The 22,971-nt window shown below is 37.9% G+C and overlaps 1 protein-coding gene across 2 annotated transcripts in view; it reads left to right on the forward strand.

Annotated features, from left to right (window-relative positions):
* Positions 1-1,945: 1,945 nt before the first annotated feature.
* Positions 1,946-22,971, forward strand: part of Mtx2 (metaxin 2) — a 52,938-nt gene continuing 31,912 nt past the window's right edge. Inside the window, exon 1 of one of the 2 annotated variants that reach the window (XM_048425911.3) lies at positions 1,946-2,171. In XM_048425911.3, the coding sequence (XP_048281868.1) occupies positions 2,132-2,171 (40 nt within the window). In that variant the 5' untranslated portion in view covers positions 1,946-2,131. The remainder of the gene's footprint in view (positions 2,172-22,971) is intronic. The other variant, XM_085680939.2, reaches the window with a different exon arrangement.

The following is a 22,971-nucleotide window of genomic DNA, read 5'->3' on the forward strand; positions in this document are numbered from 1 at the left end:
TTTAAAACTTTCTAACATTTTACATTTTCTGAGAAGACTTCTACATCCTAGCCTCTGGCATCTACGGATGAGACTGTATCTGGAAATCAGCTCGTTGCAGATATAATTAACAAGAGGTCATTTTTCAATAGAGTGGGCCTTAATCCAATGATTGGTGCCGTCATTAGAAGAGGGAATTTTGGACCAAGCGACAGACAGGGAGAATGTCACGATAGAAGCAGAGATTGAAGTGACATGACTAAAGTCATGGAATGCCAAGGAACACTGGCAATCCTAGAAGTTATGAAGAATGAGGAAGGATGTCTATGTCCTTGAGAGAAAGCCGAGTGATGGAGGATTCCCCTCTGTATGCTGTGAATATGGTTTATGACCATTGCTTAATAAAGAAGCTGACTTGGCCTATGGCAGGGCAGAATAGAGCTAGGCAGGAAAACTAAACTGAATTCAGGGAGAAAGAAAGCAGAGTCAGGGAGATGCCCCATAGCTGCCAAAGGAGAAAGAAGCCAGAACCTTACCAGTAGGCCACAGCCTCATAGTAATACACAGATGAATAGAAATGGGTTTATTTAAGATGCAAGAGCTAGCTAGGAATATGCCTAAGCTATTGGCCAAACAGTGTTATAATTAATATAGTTTCTGTGTGATTATTCGGGTCTGGGCGGTCAGGAAACGAACAAGCAGTCTCTTTCAGTCTTGCCAACACTTTCACCTCAGACTTCAAGCTTCCAGACTTAGAGAATATATACACCTGTTGTTTAAACGACCCATTCTGTGGTAATCTGTATGGCACTTTTAAGAAAGCAATATACTACTTAACTATCAGTTAAGGAAGCAGAAATATGAACAATAAATTGTAATGGAGGGTCAGAGATCTACAAACATAAAGAAAGGAGACATAACTTTCCAAAAATATCATGGACAGTAATTCTTAGAACAGCAGTTTATCTATGGACAAACTTCATAAGCTCTGTGTGTGTGTGTGTGTCTGGTGAAACTAAGGATATTAAGTAGGGTTTCAAGCTCCAAGCTAGGCAAGAGCTTTAGTAGTGTGCCAAATGCTCAGGCCTGACTTTTTCAAATACTATTGTTGACCAGCCTAATCCTTGATCTCCTGATTCTCAGTGAGAGACCCTTAGAAGAAAAAAGTGAGGTGGAGAGTAAGTAACTCAAGAGGAACTTAGTCATTGACCACTGGCCTACCCAAGTTGATGCAAGTGTTTGCTTGGGCTAACCCGCCAAGCCTGATGACTTGAGCTGGATCCCAGGAATTCACATAGCAGGAGAGAGAACCGAATCTCAAAATTGTCTCACACACACCTACACACACACACACACACACACACACACACACACACACACACACACACTTTGGCTCACCCAGAGATTTCTGAAGTCTATTACAAGTGTATCTTCATGTTTCTAATTCGGTAATATTTATGATTTTCCAATTATAACCTATAATTAAAAAACAACACGATTAGGCTAAGAGGAAAGGCTCATGGGAGCTAGAGCCCTTCCTTCCCTGCTCCCTTTACACTCAGAAACAAGAAATTGAAGTGTTTTATTCTCCAAGCTTCATTTTGGGTGCACGGAGTTGAAAGATAATGTTTCAGCTCACGAGTTGTTCAAACCTCCTTCTGGCTAGAGCATTTGAATAAATATTTGACACTGTCATCTGTCCAGGAACCTCAATCCTGCAGGTGGTGGAACTGAGGGAATTCTGAGTTTCTGGGCCTCAGCAGTACCAGACCAGGCACTTGAACCTCTTTCAGCTTGTTTCCATCTTGGTAGGTTGCTGAAAGAATGCAATAAAATTCCAAAGCGCCGATACATGTACGTGTATTCATGTAGCTAGGGACAGTACAGAGGCTGATCTTCCAGGGCTCACGCGGGTCCGGAGCGCGCGGGGCGGAGCAGCCGGAAGTGCTGGCGCGCGCTGTCAGCGACGCCGGAAGTCTAGGGCCGGCCTGGCGGTAACCTTGCGGGCTGGGCCGCGTCTGGTGAGCTGGTTTCGGCGTGTCAGAGCGTTGAGTCAGCGAGGCTCGTGAACTGCGTGGGAGTCGCCGAGGTCGCGCGGGAGGGAGCCGAGGGCCGCGGAGCACAGGCGCGCGTCCAGGGCCTCGCAGCCGCCATGTCTCTGGTGGCGGAAGCGTTCGTCTCCCAGATCGCAGGTAGCCCGCGTGGGCGCGGACGGGGCGGGGGGACGACGCGGGGCACGGCGGGGAGCCGCGTGGGGAGAGGGCCGTAGTTTCCCTGGAACTTGGGGGACGAGAGTCCCGAACCCACAGCCCGGGTGGAGGCGGCCATGAAGGCCTGGCCTCACTTTCCAGACGAGGAAACTGAGGACGCGTGGCCAAGGTCACCCTGCAGGAGCAGAGTGCTGGCCGCGTTACCCCCGCGGCGCTTTGTTCCGCTTCACGGCAGTTTGGGTGGGTGGAGGAGGCCGGGGGTTGGGGTTGCGGTGGGGGCGTGGCCACGGCCTTTCCCGGAGGGGCTCTCTCTCTTTGGTGCTGGAGTCTCCGTCACTAATGAGCACCCCTTCTTTACCTGTTGTCGAAGTTCTTGCTTCTCCAAGCCATTTGCATAATCTGTGGGATCCTTTGAACTAGTCTTAATTTGCATAAAGTTTAAAGAAAGTAAACACCTTTGACTTGATGGTAGAACTTGACTTGTAAATAGATTTATAGTAGTTTTTTTCTTCCTGAGGTTTTTATTTTGGAAAAAGTGAAGGGTTAATGGAATGAACGTTAACTCCAGCAGTGTTTTCAACATGAGTACCATAAGGAGATACTCACTAGGATAAACAGGAACATTTGACATAAAGTAGTGTTTTGGAAATGAAAAGTATAATGGGTCATAACTTTGCCAACTGTATTGAATTTGCCTGAACATAGATTTTCTTTTTCCTTTAAAATATCATTTTATAGGAGAGGGAAGAAACTAGATAGATTGTAAGCTTCATGAAAGCAGGGGGATGCTTGCTTTGTGTGCCCCCCTTGTATCTTACCTAGTACCTGTCAGTCACTTGGTTCTCTGTAAATACTCATGACTTGAGTAAGTGAGGAATACTGCGATTTCGAGTAACGGTTATCTCTGTCTATTGTCTTAGCTGTTTGTAGTAATCTGTTGTAGGAGGAAGCATTTAAATTTAGATAATTGAGTAAATATATTGGAACAGCTCCTAAGTCAAAATGCTGCATGAATAAATTTTAGATGAATTAAAGATTTAAATGTAACACAAACCAATTTATAATAAAACAGTTAGAAGAAAATTACAAGGAGCAATGCAGGATATTAGTTTAATAATATTGAATAGCAGAAGAGGTTCCTTGGCAAAGCTCAGACTATCCACGCCATAATAGAAACTATTGGCAGAGTTGATTGAATAAAAATATTGAAAGCTTTTGATGATAAAAGACACCGTGAATAGCTGGGTGTGGTGGCTTTTGCCTGTAATCAGAAACACTTGGGAGGCTGAGACCCAGGGATTGCAGGCTTGAGGCTAGCTATCCTAGGCTTTAAAGGAACATGTTTCAAACAAAACAAACATCAACAACAGGGAAAACCCCCACCATAAATAAATTTGTACATATTAATAAGAAATTAAACAAAGAAAACCTTCTCAAGGAAAGGCAGAGAATCTAAATGGGTCTTTCATAAAAGGAGAGATACACGTATACAGTGGACAGGCGGGAAGAGGTGCTCCGTGAGTAACTGGCACATTGTCTTTGTAGCTAGGTAAAAGTGAACATGATAATCTCCAGTATTGGCAGGGGCATAGAACATTACTTTCTAACTTAGCGGGTCTGTAAGTTAGGAGCCAAACACAGCAATATTTACTAAGATGTTATACTTCAACCCAGAAATCATCTGTATGTGGATTTATCTGATAGAAATTTGAGGACCAGTTCTTCAAAGAACTATATAGTCATCTTTAGCAATAGCATTATTTCTGATAGCAAAAAAATAAAAGTGTTCCAGATGTATGTCAGATTTTGATACACCAACCCAACAATTTCATTTCAGTACCTAAAATAAGTGAGTTGTCAGATGATATCTTTACTCCATTATTAATAGTATTCTTAATAGTCAAGACATGGAAGCAAACTAGGTATTTGTCAGCAGATGAATGGATCCAAAGGATGGGCATGTATACAAAAAGAATACTGTGCAGCGGTAGCAAGGAGGTAATTCTTCCATTCATAATGTCTTGGATAGAACTAGAGGACCTTGTTAAGTGACGTCAGCTAGGAATAGAATCACAGATACTGAATGATCTCACTTTTGTGTTGAATCTGAACAAAGTTAATCTTCTAGGAACCGAGTAGCTGGGTGATTCCCAGAGACTGGGGCAGTGGGTGGTGGGTAGGGAGGGAAGAGGTAGAAAAGGGCGATGTTGACCAGAGGGCACAGCCTTTCGTTTAGACTCAGAGAGTGAATTTTTGTGGTTGGTGTTCCTTCATGGTGACCACCGTTGGTAGTAACATTGTCTTCCTGAGGTTTCTAATGCTTGATAGAGGCTATGACGAACAATTTGGGAAGGAAGGGTTTGTTTCAGTTCACAGTTGATAGTCCCTCCTGAAGGGAAGTCAGGGCAGGAACTCAAGCATGGAGGAAGACAGTGGCTTGTTCCCTGTAGCTTTCTCAACCTGCTTTCCAACCCAGTGTGCCCAGGGGTGGCACACAGCCCACAGAAAACCGGGCCCTCAGGCAGCAATCATTACTAAGGATATACCCTCAGTCTTGCTCACAGGCCAGTCCAGTGGAAGAATTTTTCAGTTGAGTTGCCCTCTTTCTCGATATATCTACGTTTGTGAAAACTTGACAGAAACCAACCAGCACAAACGTATATTTCAGAATAAACAGATAGATTTCTAATGTTATCATAAGAAAGTTGGTGAGCCGATGATGGGCATGGTAAGTAGCTTGGTGTAATATTTCCGTAGTAAATACCTATGTATGTACTTATGTTAAAAATCACATTTGTCATTTCAAAAGGCAAATTTGTTTCTGACATGGTGATAAACACTTGTAATAGTAACAGTTGGAAGGCAGAGGCAGGAGGATTGCCAGCTCAAGGCTAATCTGGGCTGTATGGAGAGATCCTGTCTGGCGGGGGTGGGGGTGGGGGAGGAGAAAGAAACAAATTTATAAAAGCAGTGGGTATACTTGTGTTTACAAATGCTAAAACTGAAGAAATGCTATGTATGTTAGCTTGCAGGCTAGAATTATATTAACTAAAAAGTTACGCATGATGTATATCCTTTATGAACTCATTAAATAAATTCTGTATGGATACATATATGCTTACATAAGCAAGGAAAACTTTTAGAAAAATTCAACAAATTCTCCTTAGGAGTTTCAAGAAAATATAAAGTGTTAATAGAGGATTAAGGACTGTGTTTCTGAATTGTTTGAATTTCTATAGTGAACCTATTTTACTTTTGTAATTTAAATGATTATAAATTTTTAAGTTTAAAGATTATACTTAGTCCAGAACTGAAAGGAAAATAATCTGAGTTTGAACTTGACCTGTAAGTGATTTGTAAGTGTAGCTCAGACCCAATAACTGTCCACAGTGTTCTCTTTCTGGTCACAGTTTAGGTTCTTGGAAGAGGGTGACCTTTAAGGTATTTACATAGTCATGTTATAACAATAAATAACTATGAATTTTTGTAGTTGATAACTCTTAAGTTTACATATGATATTTTGGTTTTTCTTTCAGTGACTATGAGCTAGTTCACAGTTTGATACTTCTTTTGGAAACATTTAAGGCATCTGGTATCTCTCTGACATTTCTGCAGTGCCCTCCCTGGAAGACTCATTTGTAAAGGACCTGTTTTTGTAAGCTGCTGTAGTGTGGATGGGGAGTGTTCCGCAAAGACCATGCTCCAAAGTGTTGATCACCTATGAAGACTTTGGAACTGGTAGAAAGTGAGAGGTGGTGATTGTGAGACTTTGGTCTCTTTTGCTGTGTGTCCTCACCATGAAGGTGAACAGCTTTATTCTGATATGCTTGCTTTACCACAGGTCCAAAGCAGTGAGTCTGTCTTACAGTCAATCAAAACCTCCTAAACTGAGGCAGAATCAACCTTTCTTCTTATAAGTTGATTATTTCATATATTTTGTTAAGGTAGTGGAAAGCTTGTCACTAGAGAAGCTCTTTTTGAATTTCAGTGTAAGTTATCACTTTTGTCTCTACTAAAAGTACCTCTCTTGCTCACAGCTTCCCATTCTTATTCCTTTGTGTGGCTTTCTCTATCTCTACAATGCTAACTTATTTTCAAGGTTTTGTTAATTCTTACTAGCTTACTGTGAATTAGCTATTTTTTATTGTCTGTGAATTAGCTATTTTTGGGGCTTCCAATCTCTCTTGATGCCTAAGAGAATCTTTATATTGCAAGTCTCAGTGGTATTGTTGTCTTTTTAATTTTTATTTTCTTAGAATATTTAGTGTGACTTCTCTTGTTTCAACACCTTCCGTGGTTTCCCAATGTCCGTAGGGCTAAGTGGCTTACAAACCTCCCTATACCAAGTCCAAATCTGTCACTCTGGCTTCATCTCTCGTCACCGCCTTCCCTCACCCTCTAAACTGTAATGTCCATCTTTAGCACATGCTGTTGTCTGCTTGAAGTGTCCACTTAAGCAACTACTGTTTCTTCTCAAGACTGAATACCATTTGAATGTGTAAGTGCCTCTGAATTTTTTTCCTTGTCCAATGATATTTTTTAAAATATAATAATAGTAATGATCCATGGTCATTATAGAGTGAAAGTAATCCAGAGAACGGTAAGGAATAAAGTGAAAAATCACCTGACTTGCTAAGATTAAGATAAAAAAAAAATCCCATCTCATATTCAAAACTTTGGTGAGCAAATCTATCATTTATTTCCTTATAATTTATTTCCCTTAAGTTAAAAATACAGACATTGATAATGTAGAGGACACATTTCTTTTGTCATATGATGTAATGGGTCTCTTCTCATGTCTATGATGAAATTATATGCTGTCATATTTGAATAGCTATGTAGTATATCATTGTAAAGAAACCATAGTTTACTTGTGAGATCATATTTTTTGTTTGTTTGTTTTTTGGTTTTTGATTTTTGTTTTTTGATACAGGGTTTCTCTGTGTAGCTCTAGCTGACCTGCAACTCTGTAGATCATGCTGGCCTCAAACTCACAGAGCTCTGCCTGCCTCTGCCTCCCAAGTTTTGGGATTAAAAGTGTGTGCACCACCGCCCGGCCTTAGTGAAATCATATTCTGATAGTGTTTTAGTTTTTTTGTTTTGTTTTGTTTTGTTTTGTTCTGTTTTTATGAGACAGGGTCTCATTATGGAGCCTTGCCTGATTGACCTGAATCTTGCTATGTATAGATCAGGCTGGCCTCAGACTCATAGAGCTCCACCTGCCTCTGCCTCCTGAATGCTGGAGTTTTTCTCTATTTTATCAGTTAGTTTAATGAAAGATTGGCAGCAATAGGAGCTCTGTGTCTGCACAGGAATATCTACACCAGCTCATGCTCCTGTTATGTGACTGACCAGACAAATTGAAAATTTGAAAAGCAGACATGAACAGGAGATCTAGGAAGGGAAGAAAGCATTTTGGGGCTAGATGCTGTTTGGAATGGTTGATCTCAGGCAAAACTTAGTCCCTCTTTAAAAGGACTTTTAAGTTTTTAAGCCAGGCTACCCAGTATATCTCCTTTTTAAAAGTCATATGATTATGAATTTTAATTGTATCAGTTAAATTCCTTCACAGCAACATCTATATTAGTATTAGAATAACCAGGTGAAGGTGTATTTGTATGCCTCACGGTAGCTGTTGTCTTGTTTTGCATTCTTACTACTTTCTGTGTAATAGTCTGGCAGTCCATATTAACTGAGAGAAGAAAGGGAGTGTGGCAAGTCAGTTTGGTCAGGTTGATGTGTTACTGTGTAATAGTTCAGGCAGTCCATATTAACTGAGAGTAGAAAGGGACTTTGGCAAGTCAGTTTGGTCAAGTTGTGTGCCAAAGCCATTGAAGGTGTGTATGATTTTTCTCTTTGCAATGGTGCTTATGTTTGTGTTTTGGGGGGGGAGATAAATTTCTTAAACTGGAAGAAGAATTTGAATTACTTTTTTTTAAACTTAAGTAATATGGAAAGAATAGCAATTTGTGAGTTTGAATGAACAGTTTGGTTTTCTAGATTATAGGCTAGTTTTGGAGTTTTGAAAGGATAAAAATGGTCCTAGATATTGAATTGTCTAAAAAACTTATATAGATAGTCTCTGTATTTTAAATTTTCATTGCTTTTTTTTAATGGTAGCTTTATTAATACATAAGTTTCTGGTTTATGAACTTATTTTTAGTTAGTTGAACATGACTATGTCCCTAGATGTAAGTATCTTGAAAATAAGTGGGATTAAGACAAGTATGTTTTAGTTGAGAATGTAGCTCAGTGGTAAGCTCGGTTTATTTTTGTTTTGGTGTGAAGGAGCCGTGCTGCTGCTGTTCACAAGGCGATGTTGAGCTCTCAAAGTATTTCATGATGAAAACTGCAACAGATAATTGAAGAAATGCCTTAATTTTAAAAAATGTATCAAGGACAATACATTCAATTCTTTTGCTCTTGGAAATAAAGATTATTTATATAAATAAATAACAAAATAATAATAAATAAATAAAATTAGTTGTTTTTAATGTGGTGTTCTGAGGATTTCCTAGTAGTGTTGAGAAGGCACCAAAGAATTCCTGAGAAGTTATTGAACTGGCCGTTGCATTTCAGATAATCTTTTTTCTTTTTCATTATCAGTCATGGATAGTATTATATTGTGGAACTTTTCATGTTAGTAGACGTGAAGTTGACATTGAAGGGGCAGGTGGTGAAACCAAACAAATAGGGTTATATCAGATGAGAGGCAATGTATAGTTGATTTACAGGAGAATGGCCTATTATTTGATCTTACTATATTAATGAATATATTGTAAACCAGATTCTAAAAGGCAAGATGCTTTGCTTCCTTTGAAAACTTTAATATGTTGCTATGGTTTTTTGAAAGACATGTTTACTGAAATAGTCCACAGTTGAGTGATAATGTCAATTTTAATTTACTTGTAAGTTCCATTACAATTTGATACTCTTAAATAACATGTCCTCTCCCTGAGATGTGTATGGGATGGAACCCATTGCTTTGAGTATGTTAGGCAAATACTCTGCCACTCAGCTTTACCCACAGCTTCATGATTTTTAATGATTAGCTTAAAAGATTTTGGTGATGGGTACCCTGTAAAATATGTCACTATTATCTCTATGAAGGCTTTTGAGTTATTAATGTTAGCTTAAGCTTTCCACATTTGAGTGGAAATTGAAAGAAAACATCATCAGATCTCTTAACATTTTTCAAACATTTAAAAAAATTTCTTGAGTAGTTATTAGATAGGCTGAGATAATCAAATAGATAAGATGTTGAAAATTCAGACTTTTCATTTTTTTTAAAGACAGAAATTATAATATTCAGTAAATTTAGCTAAACTCATTTACATGTGGAAGAGAAGTATTCGCCTTGCCAGTAAGAAAAATGCATACTTTAATTTTTTATTGCTTTGTAAATGACCCTCTATTCTTGAACTCTTTTCTTATTTTTGTATAGTCTATAAATGAATCATGGTTTTGAACTTTTTTACATCAGTAATAAAAATGAAATTTGATGGGATAGTAATGAAGGCTCTTTTCACAAAACAATCATTTTATCATGACAATTTCCATTAACTGTAACTGTGTTGGCAAAATAGAAGCCATAAAATGCATTTCATTGTGTGTTTTTGTGCTAATTGCTTAGTTTTAATCATTAAGAACTTTTCTAAACCACAGAAATTTTTTATAACTTAGTTTGCCCTTGGATAAAAAAAAAATTTCTGGTATATATTGAATACAGCATTCTTCACTGTAATAGAATTTCTTTTCATATATGTATTAATTTTATTATCTGGTCAACCTAAGCATTGACTAGAACTTTATGTAAATGAATTTTATCATCTGTTAGGCTTTAAGAGGCTATCATTACTGGCCATTTGTTAGTTTGCTTATCAATCTTTATGGTAAACGAAAATATTTTGGGGCCGGGAACATAGCCCAGTAGAATTGCCTAGCATGCTTGAGGCCCTGGTTTTAGTCCTCAGCACCACAAAAACAAACAAACAAACAAACAAACAAGCAAAAAACCATGCGAACAAAAGTGTATGGACATCTTGAACTATACGAAATGTTTTTGACTTGCCTGTTTTATTAATTTAAAGGGTTGTTATGGTCTCATTGTTTCTACCATTGTCATTTATCAGTTTAAGACCCTGATTTGGCTAGTAATGAGAACTAGTTATAATATGCTAACTATCTAACTGGTAATTGACTTTTTCTTCTTCAGTTGGAATTATGAATTGTTCTTTATATATTTTCCTCTGTATTAGGCTTCTATAGAGGAGGAAAGTCAAAAGGGCATAACTATAGATATGACTATGTGAGACGAAATTGATTTGCGGAATTGCTTGTTTGATTATGGAGGATGAGATGTTCCACACAGGCTGTCTATAACTTGGAGACTTTGGAATGCTGGTAATTGGGCTCAGTCCCAATTTAAAGTTCTCAGAGCCAGAGAAGCTGATGTCTCAGTCTAAGACTGAAGGCCCGAGAGAACCCAGGGGATGACTGAAGTTCAGTCTCAAGAGTTCAGAGATTGTAGTTCTGTTGTCCCAGGGCAGGAGATGAGGACCCTGCTCAGGGAGGAAAGGAAGCCAACAAGAGAAGGAAGAGGGAGGAAGGGAACATGAATCTTCTCTTCTGCTTCATTCATTCATTTATTTTTAGTGGTGGGGGAATGTTTGCTCCATCTTACACTTTATAGTTTGTCATCAAGGGAAGTCAAGGGAAAAGTCAAGGTGGGAACCAGGAGGCAGGAACTGATGCAGAGGTCATGGAGGAATGCTGCTTACTGGCTTGTGACCCAAATCCATAGGAATAAGGGTCCCTAATGGTCAGGTGTTGAGGGGGAGGGCCGGGGATGAGAAGATAAGAAGACAGAAAGCTGGGATCATGAGGTCTTGCATAAGCAAACAGCTTATGGAAGTTTATTAAAAAGCATATCTTAAATGCCGTTTGTAGGGGAGAAGTGAGCTGAAGTCAGCAGACAGCTAAATCAAACAATGTTGACCAAGAGAGCACAGCCTCAGACACAGCTGCCTTAGGCCACATCCTTCAGTGGGGAAAACCAGATTCCCAGGAACTGAAACCATTACTCTTTCTAGGCCAGTGGTTCTCAACCCATTGGTTGTGACCCCTTTGGCAGTTGAACGACCCTTTCACAGGGGTTATATCAAATATTTTTTATATCAGATATTTACATTATGACTCATAATAGTAGCAAAAATACAGTTATGAAGTAACAATGAAAATAATTTTATGGTTGTGGGCCACCACAACTTGAGGAATTGTATTAAAAGGTTGCAACATTAGGAAAGTTGAAACATTGTTCTAGACCATATTTCTAGCCTGAGACCAGCCCTTGCCAAGTCTGCTTCTGGGCAAGGGCACAGAGCTAAAGTTTCATCAAGGCCTCTGGAAAAGCCTTGGATTGGCCTGGCTCCCAGCAGGCTTGTTACTCGTGACTTACTCACCCAGCTTTCTGATACAACCCAGGACCATTTGCTCAGGAATGGCATCACCCATAATGGGCTTGGCCTTCATGCCAAATTATCATTTGCTCTTGCTCCCTATCTGATTAGGGGAAGTGCTTTACAGGTCTCGTCTGTGAAAACCCTCACAAGCACACCTGCAATGGCACCTTGACTAGTCCTTGATCCGAGCAAGCTGACACCTAAAAATTATATTTCCTAAAATGTTTCTTCACCTTGCCATGCGTTTGTGCTTTGGAAATCATGGACTGCAGATTAAAGACAAATATTTATATTTCAGTTTACTGTTTTAGACTATTTTCGTACCCTAGATATTGACTTTATTGGTCTGCCTGTAGAAAAAGATTTGGTAAGATTTGAGTTATGTTAGATGAATTGAATTAGTTAAGCAGTTGGAGTCTATTTGTTTTTCTTTTTGAATAATGTAGCCATTGCTGTGCAGATCAGGTGTGTGTGTGTGTGTGTGTGTGTGTGTGTGTGTGTGAGATCTAGACTTCTTCTGTTGTCTTCACTGGTTGCTGTTCAACCTTATTAACTGAGTTAGTGCTTCTCTCAGTAAATCCAAAGCTCATGAATAATGGCTAGTCTGGCTCATCAGCCTGCTCCAGAGATCCCTGTCTGTTTCTCCTGTGTGATGGGAACTAGGATTCTTAATAACTCATCTAATTTTATTCTCTCAACAATCTTAGAAGACATTTAGTATTTCCCCTTCTACAGTAAGATAATGAGGTCAGAAAAGGTTAAGCAACTTGGCCAAGGCTACTTAGACAATACATTGTAAAATTGGGAGAATCTACATGACTTCAAGGCCTAACTTTTTCTTTACACCACCTGTTTTCACTTACTGTGCTGTGAATGGTTGCTGTCTCTCCCCTCTAGTTTCCTTTCCTTCCATGTTACCCATTCAGTAACATTAGATTCTGGAGTACAGTGGCAATTTTATATTCATTTTTTATTAATTTATGTGTTTTATGCATTTAATATCTTGTTTGTTCATTTAAATGGCTAATTAAAATATTATTTTGGGGGAAATCTTAAAATTACAACATTTTAATATTGTAATATTTTATGTTTTAATACATAGATTTTAGTCATATTCATAAATACTTGAGTAAATAGAGTAAGATGATCAAAAATTTTGTTGAATTAAATTAATCTACATAGGTCCTCAGTATCACCTTATCTGAGCTAAATGAATGAAAGAGATGAAAAGAATGTAATCTTAAGTGCCACTTGTGTCTCTAGGACTTTTTTTCTATGTATATATTGTATGTATTAAATGAACAAAAAATTGTAGACGTACTAAATATACTTTCTGAAATGAATGCTATGTACAGTTTGTGTATTCACATACCACAAACAACAAAGACTCTGATACCAGTCAACAGGTTTCCTCTTCTTACAGACTTAAGGTAACTTGTAACCAAGGCCATACCCTGTTACAAAATCTTTTTTGAGACAGGATTTCATGTACTCTAGGCTAGTTTAGAACTTGCTATGTAGCCCAGGATGACTTTGAACTGCTGGTTCTGCTGCTCTCACTTTCTGAGTACTGAGACTATAGGCATGTGCCATGGCACCTGTGCTTTGTAGGGTACTGGAGTTGAGCCTAGTTCTTTGTGCTTGCTAGGCAAGCACTCTATAACTGAGGCACATTCCAAGTTCTCATTGAGTCCTTATTTAAACCTGTTAGTCTTTAATCTTTGTATATGCACTTCTTGCTTTCAGTTCTAACTTGCCTTACCACCATGCTACATAATGCCATCTGCCTGTGCTTTAGGTTTCTGAAAATGACTCCTCCACTTCTCCCTTTTAATAAAAAACATGAGCCACTTTCTGGCATGAACTGATCTCTCAAACTGTTAAGGTGCTGGGAGAATTTTTTTAAAAAAGATTGATTTTTATTAATTGTGTATGTCTATGGTGGTATATGCATGTGAGTGATGGTGTCTTTGGAGGCCAGATGAGGGCATTGGATTCCCTTGAGCTAGAGTACAGGTGACTGTGAGCTGCCCATTGTAGGTGCTGGGGTCTGTGTTGGGGTCCTCCACAAGATCAGTGTGTACACTTAACTGGAACCCTGTCTCCAGCCTCGGAAGAACGGCTTTAAACTCCTGTGTGGGAAGAGTCACTGCTTACGCATTTGTTGTAAAGTCTTTAAAAGTCATCTCTCCTTCTGCACCTTGGGGATGTTATTTAGTGATCTTGTGATTGTTGTTGCCTTTTCTATAACCTTCAGGTTGAATTAATATTGAATTTGATAATCTAAAACAGCATTCATTAAATTCCCATTTTGATAGTCTTATATTTTAAGTCTAATTATCTTAAAAACCGATTTAATTACATTTGCCTGACAGATAATGAGTTTTAAGCTTAGTGTATTTGTTGATACCACTGAGGTGTGGTGTCTATATCAGATTAGCAAGTTAGTTTGTTGTTTTCTGTATGTTGTGCAGTAACTTTTGATTAAGATCCTCAAGTGCTTCTTTGAGCATTTTGTTACGTTGCTAGTATTTGCATTGATACCTTTGTCAGAGTGTCATCTGAGCCTGGAGATAGACTGCACATGTCTCACTCCTTTTCTGTAACACTGTAGTCGTGTTGCCGGGCTGAAGAAATGACGTCTATGAGCTTTTGGAATATAGTTGCCTAAGGAGAAGCTGGGTTTGACTTCATTAGTGCACAATGGTAGGTTTGTGAGGAGTTATTATAGCATTAATCAATTTGATGGATTGGAAAAATGACAGAATTGAAGCGGCGTGTAATATTAGTGCCTATTATTCTACAAATTATGTCTTCACCTGTGTTCATATGCCAGAGGAGTCATGTTGTGCATCAGAAATGCAGAATTTAAGAAAAGAGAGACCAACGACAGAGGGCATCTCTTTTCATAGCTTGTCTCTTGTCCTCTTAGATTAGCTCAAGAAGAGGTCCTTGGAATCTAGACTTTTTTTTATTAGGTTATGACTTTGATAGTGTGAAATAACTTTGGATGGAAGAATCATCTGCCACCAGAACAACTTATCTCTTAACTTGACATTGAGGACATTCAGGTAATATGTAAATTCTCTAAGAGAACTATGATATGCATATGTAAATTTATTTGCTACCAGTCATTTCAGTAGTATTATAATTTACTAATAGTAAAAATATTGATTTTTGATTATATTTATTGATAAAGCTTAAGTATGGCTTAAATACAATTAAAATAATGTTGAGCAAATATTTATGTTTGGTTTTGTTAGTTTATCATATATATTGCTAGCAATTTATCCATTATATTTTAACTTTTAAAATTTTAAGAGTTGTCTTTAATTTTTTTTTTTTTTTTTTTTTTTTTTAAATATTTATTTATTTATTATGTATACAATATTCTGTCTGTGTGTTTGTCTGCAGGCCAGAAGAGGGCACCAGACCTCATTACAGGTGGTTGTGAGCCACCATGTGGTTGCTGGGAATTGAACTCAGGACCTTTGGAAGAGCAGGCAATGCTCTTAACCACTGAGCCATCTCTCCAGCCCCAAGAGTTGTCTTTAATTTTTAAAATTTAAAAACCATTTTGTTTTTATTGATACAGTGTCTGTATGCTGCATACGCTAACCTGGTACTTAAGATATCCCTGCCTCAACCTCACATGTGCTATAAGTATAGGGCGTGCCTCCTGTCATAAGCATGTCCTTTTTACGTTTTGTTTTGTCTTCCTCAACATAAACACATGCAAGAATAGAGAAAGGTCCATTTTAAGTTTAAGAAATACTCAGTTGCATAAAAATACTCGTCTTTATCCCCAAAGACTGAAACCTAGAGGTGTCTTTCGCTGTTGGTAAAGGAAGGTTTGGGTAAAGTAGGAAGTAATTAGGGTACTGATTAGGGCAGAATAGAAAGTTGGTAAAGGACTGACTAGCTTTTCAATAGAATTAGTTGGGATATGCACTTAGAGGGCTTTGATTCATTTCTAGTTCTTTTTTAATATTTACAAAATAGAAACATAATTCTTTATAAAAATAATAAAATTGAAGGAAATTTACCCGAATACTGTTACAATAGCAATCTATTGTTTTGAATTTAAGATTTCTTTTATTATGTAAATGAGGTTTTTTTTGCCTGTAAGTATGTCTGTGCACCATGTATGTGCTTGGAGCCTACAGAGGTCTGAAGAGGGCATCTACTCTCTTGGAACTGGAGTTGCAAGCCATGATTGTGAACCATTGTGTGGGTTCTGGTCCTCTGCAAGAGCAACAAGAGCCCTAAGCACTGAGCCGTCTTTTCCAGCCCCCATTCCAGTAGTTCTGATTTTTAAAATGTAAGTTAGAGTAGACCACCAAGAGTGTCTTTGTTTTAGCATGCAAAAGATGAAATAGTTTTTTAATCTTAGAAAAAAAATGTATCCCAGTTTTATTTAGAGAGACAGTGTGTGTGTGTGGGGGGGTGTGTGCCATAACATGAGCAGAGAAATCAGAAATTACCCATGGTAGTTGGTTTTCCCCTTACACCATGTGTGTCCTGGGGATTGAATTTATGTCAGCTTTTACCCACTGAACCATATAGTAATTTCTTTTCTTAGAATGAATTAATTTCTCCAAAATCAGGCAGTAGTTTTTTGTATGAGCATGCACATATGTGAGGCCAGTGGTTGACATCAGTTACTTTCTACCTTATTTTTGAGACAGGATCTCTCACTGAGCATGGAACTTGTTGATTCGGCTCACTGGCCAGCCAGCAAGCCCAGATCTCCTCTCTGCCTTTTTGGCGTTGTGATTCCAAGCATATACTGGAGCACCAAGCCTCTCAGTGGTTGCTGGGTGTCAGACTCAGGCTTTTTCATGCTTGAGTGGCAAACACTTTACCAACTGAGCCATTTCTCTAGCTGCCAAAGTAGGCAGTTTTACTTTGGAATTCTTACAACAAATATTAGCTTTAAATGGTAATTAGACAAAAAATTAAAACTTGATAAACTCAAATTTACTATTTTTAGCATGCATTATTACAACTACAGTGATTTGTCTGAAGCAGTTGAGAATCCAAGATTTTAGCAAATAACTTCAGAATTACAGAAAAACTTTTGTATCTAAGAATTTATTTGTAGGAAATGAGAGGTACAATATTGACTTCACAGTAAGATATGGTAGAAAATAATGTATGACATAAGGTAAATATAAACTTGTATGGACAGTACATATAAAAGAGAAATAATGTGACAAACTTGGCTTTGAAGATGTTTGGGTTTTGTCAATAAAGAGAAACATTGAAGGGAAACAATTTGAGCAAATTCATAAAAGCAAGCCTTAAGTGTTCAGGAAAAATTTGGCATAGTCTATCTAGTTGGATAGGGATCTTGGTATTAAGTGAGCAGGTAGACAGGGTCTCCTCTACTAATTCATGTATGTTCCTCCCTCAGCCTTTTCTTGGTCTAAAAAGCTGATTTTTACCATGAAAGAGAAGGACTTTTTCTTGTTTAGGAGCACATGAATATTTGAATTCTATGGTGAAATTTGAAATAAGTAGTTTGTAGTCTCTCCTGCCTGCCTGTTCCCAAATAACTACTCAGAGGCCTAATATTACTTATAAATGCCTGGCTGATAACTCAGGCTTGTTATTAGCTAACTCTTACACTTAAATTACCTCATATTTCTTATCTATACTTCACCACGTGGTGCATGGCTTGTTACCTCATTTTCTACATGTCCTGCTTCCTTGGCAGCTGGCTTCTTCCTTGCTGGTCTCCTCTGATTCTGTCCTTCCTCCTCTGTGTCTTGCTGTCCTGTCTTTACTTCCTGACTGGCTACCGGCCTGTCAGGTTTTTATTAACCAATGAGAGTAATGCATACTCACAGTATACAGAAGGATTATTCCACAGCAGGAGTTAATTAGAACAGCATTCTGCCATGTGGGGTTAGAGTGTATATCTTGTACTATGTAAGAGAATCCTTTGATGTACAGAAGAAAATTCCTGTAAATTAACTGTGCATTTCTTACCCAGATACAAACCCTAAAACTTAAAAATTTCTGTTTGATATTTTATATTAACTATGTAGTTTTCATCCAGTGTCTTTGTTGCTGTGATGAATTCCTGTGAAAAAAACAAGCAGAAAGGATTTATTTATGGTTTCAGAGATTTCCATTCCTGGTGTGCTGGCCCCATTTCTTTGGACCCGAGGCAAGACACTTATCTTGGAGAATGCAGGACAAAGTGAGCTACTCATTTGCTAGTGTCCAGGTAGCAGGGTAACAATGGACTGGGTCAGGAAGAATGGGCCTTCAAAGGCATATCCTCCATGATATACTTCCTTTAACCAGGCCCTAACCTCCTAAACTTCTTTGAATAGCTTCACCAAGCCTTTTAACACATGAGCTTGTGTGGGGCAAATCATCACAATCAGATTCAAATGTTATACTTCCTAAGCCTCATAGTCAAGACATGCTGTCTCACTATTAATGCTTTCTGCATCCTGACTTTAGCCCAGAGTTCATCTTTTGAAAATCTCACATCCACTTTAGTGCAGTATACAGTGTAGCTGGGAGTCTTTTCTCTGTGCCATCTGATCCCACTGGATCAGTTTCTCTCCTATCCGCCAGTCCCCTCCACCCCCCACTGATTATGTAATAATCATTCGAACTCTTAATATTAATTATAATTGTTTGGCCGATGGCTCAGGTTTCTTGCTGGCTAGCTCTCCATATAAATTAGCACCTTTCTAATAATCTGTATATTGCTATGTGCCCCATGGCTTACCAGTAATGCTCTGGTATCTTATTACTCCTGCAGCTGCTGGCATCTCCGCAACTCTGCCTTCTTTCTCCCTGTATTTGTTTGGATTTCCTACCTAGCTGTATTCTGCCATGCCATGGGCCAAAACAGCTTCTTTATTAACCAGTGGTAATAAAATATAGTCACAGCATACAGAGGGGAATCCCATTTCAATACAGCATGCAGGCCCAAGTAGATTTAGTAATCATGTTTGTTGATTTTTTTAATAGATATCAGACACATAAAAAGTTTATACTAAGGATGAAAGTAGGAAGAGTTAAAAAAGTAAGTTGAAATTGGAGATCCAACTGTTTTCAGGCAACTAATATTACTGGACTTGTGTTGTATGGTCTTGAAGTTGTCTGGGTAAATTTTTTAAATGTTTTTCTACATGATATAGTTTCTGTATCTTTCCTGCAGCTCTGTTAGCATAAAATGATACACAGTAGTAATAAAGGAAGTGATAATAATAAAACACAACATTATCCAGTGAAATATTTCCTATATGTTAGGTTCTAAGGATGACCTGAATTCTAGATTCACAGTTTGTTTTCTGCTTGGAGACATAACTAAACACTCAGATTGTGAAAATATCAACTGTGATAAGTGGTATAAAGGGTGTCTGTGTGAGGGAGCATTTGAGCAATTTAGGGAGATCAAAAAAGACTTGCTGGGGATAAGTTCATCTTCAGCATTTGTAGGATACAAAATGAAAATGTGAGGCTCTTGCTTACAGACTGTAAAGACTCCGGGACTGGAACAGCAGAATGCTTAAATAGGCCCTTGCTGAGTGCCATCTCTGTTCAGCTGCAGGGGTTATAAGTTCACACACCAGACTCTACCTGAGCAGGTGATGTTTTAGCTGAGATGTGATGACACAAGAGAGCATTCTAGGTAGAGGAAACAACACAGAAGAGGTTTGGGGCGGGAGAAATTGTGGTGTATTCAGAAACTGGATGAAGGAATGCAGAGTGGGAAGGACTCTCTGGAGAAGATGTATGATGGGTAGAGAGGCTGACTTTCCAGAGTCCAAGAAGGATCTGGGACATCATGTTGAGGGTTTGGGTCTTCATTCCAAGTACTACATGTAACTTGCAGTTTGGTTTAGGCATAAATAACTTGACCGTATTGAACAACCCTTTCTCACAACTTCCAGTTTTTACCAATCCCCTTTTAAGAAAACTTTTAGTTTTAACTTTTCTAGTTATTCTGAGACCGCTCCTTCTCTAAAGATGTTTAAAATGACCTTTCATACATACTCGGAGTGACTTAGTTTAAGTTGAAAGTACATAATATTTCCTACTGGAAGTAGTTTTATTATCTAAAACATTGCAAGTCAACTGAAGGATAGTTATTTAAAACTGAAAAGGCTATCATCTCTTTATCTATCTATCTATCTATCTATCTATCTATCTATCTATCTATCTATCTATCTACCTACCTACCTACCTACCTACCTACCTACCTACCTACCTATCTATCTATCTATCTATCTATCTATCTATCTATCTATCGGTTTTTCAAGACAGGGTCTCTTTGTGTAACAGCTCTGGCTGTTCTGGAGTTCATTTTGTAGACCAGGCTGGCCTCGAACTTACAGAGATCCACCTGCCGCTTCCTCCTGAGTGTTGGGATTAAAGGCGTGTGCCACCAATGCCTGGCTGTTCTATCGTTGTAAAAATAATTTTAAAATGCTACAGGTATTATGTTCATTGTCATCACTGTGCTTTAAAAATGTCCGCTTCCCTTCATTTGGTACATAGCATAACTCAGGGCAAGTGGTGGAGTGGGTATTGGTTTGCTCAACATTCAGAAAGAGAAAATGTCCTTTTGGATGTCTCCTTTAGTCAGGTGTCAACAATAAAAGTCTTTAATTATTGTTATTCACAACAAGAAATAATCTTTATATTTTGCCATGTGTGGGTGATAATTGTTCATGATTCTTGGGTCTACTTAGATCAGTGTTTCTCATCCTTCCTTATGTGACCTTTAATATAGTTCTTCAACCCTAAAATTATTTCATTGCTACTTCATAACTGTAATTTTGCTGCTGTTAGGAGCTGTAATGTAAATGTCTGAGATGTTTGACACCAAAGGAATTGAGATCCACAGCTTGAGAACTGCTGACTTGGGTAGACTGGCACCTCCGTGGGTTGTTAGAGATCTAGCAGCATGCCCCCCAACATGGGGTTTCCTCATGGCACACTTATAGAATAGCACTAATGATTTCTTTTCCCACATTATAATTGTTTAAACTAGGCCACGTAGACTGTGCCAAAAAAAAAATCAGTGTTGTTTATATGCTCTGAGATGCTCAGGGGTGAATTAGGTAGCAGCTCATTTTCTGCATATAGTTTCTTATCTGTTGATCCATGGCACTGAGTTCTCAGGTGCTAAAATAAAATTGCTACAGAGGTTTCATCAATCTACTTGCCTTTTTAAAATTGGTGTGTTCTATTTGTGGAGAAAGTATCAAATGTTTGGTAGTTTCTTCCTGGGACTTTATTTTCAATAACTTATGAGTTGAAATATAATTTATATATTGTACTAAGCAAAACATTACCCCCTTCTACCTTAGTTTCCAGCTGCAGGTTTTTCATACCAGATTTATAGGTAGCTTACTTGCACTCAGGTAGAATGTTGCAAAAATTCTATTGCTTTTATATACTCTATTGAATTAGGTCTGGAGAATCCATCATAGTGGAGGTGATGATAAATTAACTCTGTGTGTGTGTGTGTGTGTGTGTGTGTGTGTGTGTGTGCGTTGGTTGAGTTTGAACCCAGTGCTTTATGTTTGCTAGGTGAGCACTCTGCCCTGAGCTACTGGAATTACTGAAGCTTGAATTAATGTTCACATTATAGCTCATATTATAAACCAATAGAGTAACTTCTAATTTATCAATAAACTCACTGCACATAGCATATATTTAATGATAAATTGTTTTGAAAATTTGCAGTCTATGTCTAGTATAGAGACAAAATAGCTAAACAAATTGAAATTACCAAAATATTTTATAACAACCCACTACAATAATATTAAGCTGCTTACCCATGTTTAAAGAATGGAGTATGATAGAATTAAATGCTCATTTTCTTTTTTACTTAAAACGAGTAGCAACTGTATGCAAGATATGTACATTATGGCTCACAGAGGGGTATAGAACACATCTATTCTCTCAGGAACTGAGTTTTAATATTTATTTGTCTTTTGGAAATTTTCTAAATGTTCTTTTGGTACTGTTGCTTTAGCCACATTTATGTGGTGCATAAAATTAAATATTTGATGATTATGGACCTTATAATAAATGAGTCTCATTGTGTTGTTTAGAGAAGTTAATAGTATAGGTATGTTGACTATATAATCTATCCTAAAAAGTTACTTTTGAGTAATTTGCTAATGGCAGCTTATTTTTGTTGCCTTGGTTTTTTAAGAATTGTACTATGTAGGCTAATTGGGTTCTTACTGAAGTTTTACTTTGTTAAAATGTTTACAGTAAAGTATAAATATTTAGCATCAATACATTTTTTGGTATGTGTGTTGAAGGCCAGTAGTCTTTACATATATGCACAATATTGTATCTAACAGTATAGAAAACTATTCCTGACCTGTTATATGCTTAATGATTTCCTAGTATTATCAGTAAGTGTCTACTTAATTTTATATGTATTAATTAGACTAAATGTAACATTTGCCACTTTTGATAATACTATGTTTTTTATTTTCATTCTAAAGTGTATGAACAAATTTAAGTGTTTTTTTACCTATTGCCTCTTAAATTATTCATCTTAAAATGCATTACATATATAAGTTTCTTTTAAAAGTCAACTACAATTATATATTAAAATGATTTGTTGCTATGTCGAAGGCTAGATTAACATAAGCAGTTAGAAGACTATCAGTTATTAACTACCATAGCCCACTTTCTTGCTAATAGCAATTATAGTTGCTGTGTAGGATTAGTTTATGCCTTATGTCCTTTACAGAGGTGAAGTTAGTAAATGAGATCTTTTTAATCTTGTGTATTCTGTTAATGCAACTATTGCTTTTTTACTTTTTTTAAAAAAATATTTTTTAAAAGTTTTTGTTTTCAGTACATCTGGTGCGAAGTTTCTCCTCCCTCCACTCCTTCCATTTCCACCTCCCTTCTCCAGGTCTACTCCTCTGTTTTTGCTTCTTCTGTTTGTTTGTTTGTTTTGGGGTGTGTGTGTGTGTGTGTGTGTGTGTGTGTGTGTGTGTGTGTGTTTCTTTTCCAAGACAGTGTTTCTCTGTGTAGTTTTGGTTGTCCAGGAACTTGCTTTGTAGAGGCTAGCCTCGAATTCACAGAGTCTCCTGCCTGTGCCTCCTGAATGCTGGGGTTAAAGGCAGGCACAGCCACCACCACCAGGCAAAAATCATTTTGCTTCTTAAGCACAGTTGATTAGAGTCCTTTTAGAACTGAGTGCTTTTCCTCAGCACTGATGGATTTATAGCTAGCTTCTCCGTATAGCTGCAATTTTATGTAGATGGGAGAGTAAGGGTCAAGGTCAAGCTTCATTATCAGACTTAAAATTAGTT

Source organism: Myodes glareolus, chromosome 21 (assembly GCF_982192425.1).
Source record: "Myodes glareolus chromosome 21, mMyoGla1.1, whole genome shotgun sequence".
NCBI classification, from domain to species: Eukaryota; Metazoa; Chordata; class Mammalia; order Rodentia; family Cricetidae; genus Myodes; species Myodes glareolus.